The 6,095-nt window shown below is 37.3% G+C and overlaps 1 protein-coding gene across 1 annotated transcript; it reads right to left on the bottom strand.

Moving 5' to 3' along the window:
- Positions 1–287: 287 nt before the first annotated feature.
- PRR16 (proline rich 16) lies at positions 288–5,861 on the bottom strand. Its single transcript, XM_089909221.1, has one exon. It carries the CDS (start codon positions 3,452–3,454, stop codon positions 2,750–2,752), a length of 705 nt encoding a protein of 234 aa, XP_089765347.1. The 5' UTR covers positions 3,455–5,861; the 3' UTR covers positions 288–2,749.
- Positions 5,862–6,095: the final 234 nt, after the last annotated feature.

Genomic DNA, 6,095 nt, shown 5'->3' with positions numbered 1-6,095 from the left:
ATGATTTAATGCATGATGTGCAGAGCTTGCATTTCAGAATTTAAATTTTGAAAGCAATGTTGGCTGATTACAAAAACTGCACTGCCACTTATGACACTTTAATTACAAGTTTCCAGGCAAATATTATGACACTCTATGTTAATTGCTTTCTATGTTTTACAAGTTTATATATATTTAGAGACATGACTAAGTGCCAATGAATGTTGCAGAATTATCGGGCAAAAAAACCTATTGGCCCAATATATTCTATACATTAGTAAAAAAAAAAAAAGGAACATATGGAGCAAATAAACTAAAAGGAATGTCCCAACACTGCTGTAATCTAACATTTAATGTTGACTATGTAATAAATAAACTGTAATAAGAGAAGAAGGTCAATAACTATAACTTTTTTATGTTGAGATTTAACTCAGCTTTATAGGCCAACAGTTACTTATAAATCGTGTTAAATAAAAACAGGTGTTGTGGTTTTGGCATATGTCACTAATCAAACATAAAAAGATGGTCTTTCATGGGGTAGCTCCATCTATAATTTGAGGAAGAGAAATGGATTTGAACCTCAGAGGTTGTGTGTAGGCACCTGGCTCAAATATCCTTAATCAACCAGCTTAAATCATCCAACTTATTCAACTTGCTTTATTGCAAATGAGTTATCTGCTCAGTGGATGATATGTGGCTGTTAGTAAGCTCTACTTTGAGGTCCAGGTTGGTTCCCAGACATCAACAAGGGTCAAAGTCTCACACTATAATGTAATTATTAGGTCACAGTAATTGGCTGTGAAAGAAAGATGGGCTGAAGGGAAAAAACTTCATGTCTTCAAAGACTTTATAATATCAAAAGGCCTCACACTGGATAGACATTTGAAAGGATGTAAATATTTAAATCTAGAAAGGTGATAAAATCCTGGGTTTATTTATATCAAGACTAAATGAACATATTACAATGTTAAGAATATATGTGTTATTTTGGTATTAAATGTCAATTATTTATTTACCTGGCTCACATCTATTAAACATACTGATCATATAGTTAATAAACTTTAGATTCTGGCCTTTGATTATTAGTCTTGCCTTTTGTAACTTTCTGAAAAGTTGGATTTATTCTGCTTGCATTATCTTCATGTCCAACACACAGAGAACAAAAATCATGTTGAGTACATTTTCAACGTGACGTCACTATTTTTACTCATTTGATTGTTCCTTTAAAAAATAAACCTATTTTCTTTAGGGAATTATGCCTAAAATATATTATCATTTTAAATAGGAAGTTGTTCAAAAACAGTACTCCAAATTATGATGCTATAACATGAAAAAGGCAACAAAGAAATATGATTGAAGACTACTTTCCTGTAGTAGCAAAAGTTCAAGTTTTATGATCAAAAGCCAAATATTCAAAAGTATTACAGTATTCTTTTTTAAGTTGCATAATAATCAAATCTCCACCAAAGATGACTCCTTCTACTCCTGCCACTTAATGACCACATTTTGCTCAGGCATTTATCTGTCATCATGAATCTAAGGGAGTAAACTCATTTCTAACTCCAGGGCAAATCATAGGATCAGTCCAAATCATGGTAGTTAGGAAGTGAACTTTTGTCCATGGTTAAGTGTGACTTTAGTTGGCAAATTAGACTAAAGAGAAGCACATTTATTGGATGTTAGGAGGAAAGGATTTCCTCTCTTCCTTCTATAGAATAACAAAAACCCTGGCATATTTCAGCTCTGAGGGAGAATCAGCTTAAGGCGAATGCTAAAAATATCCTGTTCCATAAACATCTTTATTTTCCTCTAGGATTCTCCTGTAAATGGGGGAATCCCTCAGGAAGGCAGAGAGCTAGCTGATGCAGGAGCAAAGTCATCCTACAGCTTCAATGAGCTGGTTTATGCATTGACCTGGAGGCATGCTGAGAGTGGGGAGGACCTAAAGGGGCTGGCCTGCAACAGGTCATCCCTGAGGTACCAAAATGGAGGCAAATCATATGAAAATACTTACAGTTCTATTGAGAATCTGGATTATGATATTTAATTTGAAAAAATTCTGACACATACTCACTGTGATCTCCAAACTCTGTCACAGCTGCTATCCATTTTGATGTAAACTAATGTGGAATTAAATGAACCACTGCTTCATTTTAATTCTGAGGAACATTTGGTTTTGCCATTATTTACCATTGTTTATTGACATATGATATTTCCACAGACCAAAATCTTTCATTACATATATAGGTGAACATATAGTCATAATTGTATAGTATAGAAAATAAATGTTCTGGTATTATCCTCAGCATTTAATAATGCAAAACTAGTGACAAACATCTTTAGAAAAAATAATAAAATGGTCTTTCAGTATTAAAATTTCTTATTAAAAAGCATTAGGTCAGAGTATGGCATGTTCTTAGTGCATAGATGAGTTAGGCATGAATAAAATGAATCTAATCCCATCTCTTATGGTAAATCAAAATATTTGAAATCTACAGGTCACAGTTTGATACAGGTCAATTGAAAAAACAATATATTCAGCTATTCTGTTATTCTGTGGTTTCATGATGTAACTTTTAAACAATGTACAGCCAGGACATAAACAACATACTGCATACTTACCCGGTGATTTTTTATGCCACTCTGCTGAATGCAGGATAAATATATTTGGGCTTTTTATTGCTTGAGTAGAAAGTGCTCATTATGTATTATTTTACGTTTATAATATAAGAATTAAAAAAAACAAAAAAGTTTTTTTAAATGGCATACATCACACTGTTGTAGTGGTTGATTTCCTCAAGATCGTCTTCTGTGGTTTTGGTGCAGTGGGAGGAGGCACAGGTGCAGGTCTGAGTGGGGGGAAGCTGTTACTGTGGCTTATTCCCAGCCCCCCATTTTCTAGTGGAAAAGGAGGGAGATGAGGGGGAGGAGGCTGGGCAGGGCCATGGGGAGGAAGCTTTCCTGGTGGGTGGACAGGTTCGCTGTGTGAGTGGACCTCCCTATTTTTTATGTGATGCCGGGTGTCACAGTCAGGACAATAGCCATGGTACTGGACTTTTTCATTAAACCGAACTCGCTCCCGAGGCCCTGCTTGGGGGCACCTGTCTTTTTCAGGTCTATGCATCAGAGGCTGCACTGGAGCCTTGTCCAAGTTACTGCTGGGTTTGCAGCAAACGTCTCCGTTTGGAATTTTGTTTGGTGCCCCTGGGAAGCCTCTGTTTCGCAGAAGGGTGCCATTGGTCTTTACCGGATTGACAGTGGGCACCACTCGTTGCGGGTCTTCACACTTCACAGGTGTCAACCGTGGAGGGGGAGGGGGAGGGTTTGGCTTTCTCAGGACGGTGAGGATAGCAGATGGGTGGGCTGGGGGTTTAATGAGGGGGGCGTTGGCCTGCACTTTGATCTTCTCTATGCTGGAGGCTGTTGTCCCACTTGAGCTACTATTCAGGGTGTCCGTTTTGGAGCTGTCGGTCATCTCATCCTCCAGCTGTAGATCAGAAGTCAGGGTATCAATCTGGTCAACCACCTGGTGGAAAGGACAAGGTAATTGTGTTGAAGAACGACCCAAAGCAAAATATACTACAAACAATATCTTCCTGTCTCGCTATAATCTGTTATGGGAACCTTGACTAATACTGAGTGGTGTATTCCATTGTTCTTAATGTTTTCATTCAATAAATTTAGGCAAGGCAGGGTGACTCTGGGTGGCTCCCATGGTAAGTAATAGTGGCTCGGACTAGGATCAAAGAAAGGAAGATGGAGAGAAATGAATGGATTTAGGAGCTAAAACTGAAGACCTAGCTCTCATGGTACTAGGGTGAACCAATCAATCACATAAGACACTCATGTGGAGGAAGTAAAATCTCTGAGTCCTCTCTAACTTCTGGTTGAATCTGGCACCTCTTAAAACAGGGTTGCTTAGTGTCTCTGCCCTGTTAAGTCATTGTCTGGGGCAACTTGTGGGAAGCATGGCCTCAGGGCAAATGCTCAATTTCAGAACCCAGAAGTTGACCCTCTATCATTTACACTCCCTGCAGTCAGAGATCTTAGAGGCTATTCTCATGGCTACCATACATGTACTAGTATGCCTATAGGAGGAAAGAAAAGTTATGGATTACTTTAAAAGTAATTTATATTTCAATGGAATGAGTCCCCTCATCTCACGTTTCCATAGGTAGACTTCTCCCTCCTCTCTTATTCAGGCCTACGTTTGTTCAACTGTGAAGTTGGCTCTTTGACACATGGTGGCACAATTGGGCTCAAAATGAAAATATCATTACCAAAAAGAAGTTAGAGAGGACTCAGAGATTTTACTTCTTCTACATGAGTGTCTTATGTGATTGGTTCACACTACTACCATGAGAGCTAGGTCTTCAGTTTTAGCTCCTAAATCCATTCACTTTTCTCCATCTTCCTTTCTTTGATTCTAGCCTGAGCCACTATTACTCACCATGGGAGCCACCCAGAGTCACCCTGCCTCGCTTCTCACTTCTGTAATCTCAGTGGTCTTTCTAAAAACAGAATTGTGCTCTTGTCATTCCTTGCTTAAAACCTTTCAATGCCTGCTCATTTCTCCTGTGATATATATCAATTCTTAACATGGTCTCTAAGGTCCTGTACAGTCTCACTCAGTGTTGCTCTGATAAGTGTTTAATAACGGGTTCTTAGAGGTGTGAGTGAGTCCTGATTTGAAGAGTTTGCCAGTTTCCATGGTGTAAACTCCTGCCATGGTTGACTTCAAGTGAGTAAAGGCAACATCACTAAATGTGAAATTGGGAAGAAACCTGCAGGGGTGCATCATTATAAAGTGTTTCCATGATACCAGTAGAATAGACATAAACTCAGGAGTACAGATAAATATTAAAATGTAGTAAAATAATTAGGAATGACTAGGAATAATTAGAAAACAATCTTTCTTTTTAATGTAATCCACTTAATATAGGTTTATATACTTTTGTTTTCAATAATAGTTATTTCATAATTGGCTCACAGGATTTCTGAAAATAAAACAATTGGCCCTTTTTAGCCAGTACAAGACAGCACTCCTAAGTGACCCTCCATACTCAAATCTATTAAGATTCCCTTTTCCTTTCTGTTCTCAAACCTCTCCAGTCTTCTTTCAGACCCTCATAATTGCCAGTCAGCTTCCTGCCCCAGGACATTTGCACATACTAATTTTTCATGTAAAGGTCACTGAATTTGTGTGTGTATGTGTGTGTGTGTGTGTAAGGAATCATATCATATCTATCTGACACTGGTTAGCTTTAGGCTTCATTAAGTTAAGAATGTATGGGAAAAATTGTACGGCAACTACTGAAGTAATAGACAAACTTACAACTTTCGAAATAAGGATTAAAAAGTGAGTAAGGGAATTTTGGCAAATCTAAAAATGGCAGAAAATAAGAAAACAACCAAAAAAGCATACTAAATAGAAACAAACCCATATGATAGTTTAAAAAACCAAACTTAAAAAATAATAATATTAATAATCGTAACAAGTATAAATAGATTAAAATAATTTATTCAAGAAGGGACACAGAAGGATTGAATACAGAGTGAAAGAAATAAGATATAGCAGGCAAATAACCAAATGAAAACTGATGCAGCTATACTAATACTGAGCAAAAAACCCTGAAATCTGTTTTAATCAAATAGTATGGTATCAATACAAACAGGTGCAAAAAAAATGAATGAAACAAAATTGAAAGTTCATGTACACACCCACACACACACACACACACACACACACACACACACATGCTCAAACAATGGGATAAAAGTTATAAAGAAGTAATTCACATAAGGGATGCTCCAAATTTCCAAAAATCATATACTCAATCTCACTAGTAATCAACGTAGTGCAAACTGAAGAAAAACGAGAAAGTATTTCATTCTGAGTAGTTTAGGAAAAACGAACCAGCCTGATAGTTCTACTTGTTGGTGATGAGGTGGGTAAATGGGAACTCTGTACATTGCCAGGGCAAATGTAAATTCAGTGTGTTGGGAAATTTTTTGACAATATCTTATAAATTGTATAAGGTGCTTACCCTACCCTACCGTACAGGTATTTTAGGAACAAAGCCTAGACTGTACTGGAGAAATTCTAAGAGATGTGC

This window comes from Delphinapterus leucas, chromosome 3 (genome assembly GCF_059928025.1).
Source record: "Delphinapterus leucas isolate spDelLeu-1000000601 "Yukka" chromosome 3, BTC_Dleu_Yukka2, whole genome shotgun sequence".
NCBI lineage: Eukaryota > Metazoa > Chordata > Mammalia > Artiodactyla > Monodontidae > Delphinapterus > Delphinapterus leucas.
This window is presented reverse-complemented; position numbering and strand designations above follow the sequence as displayed.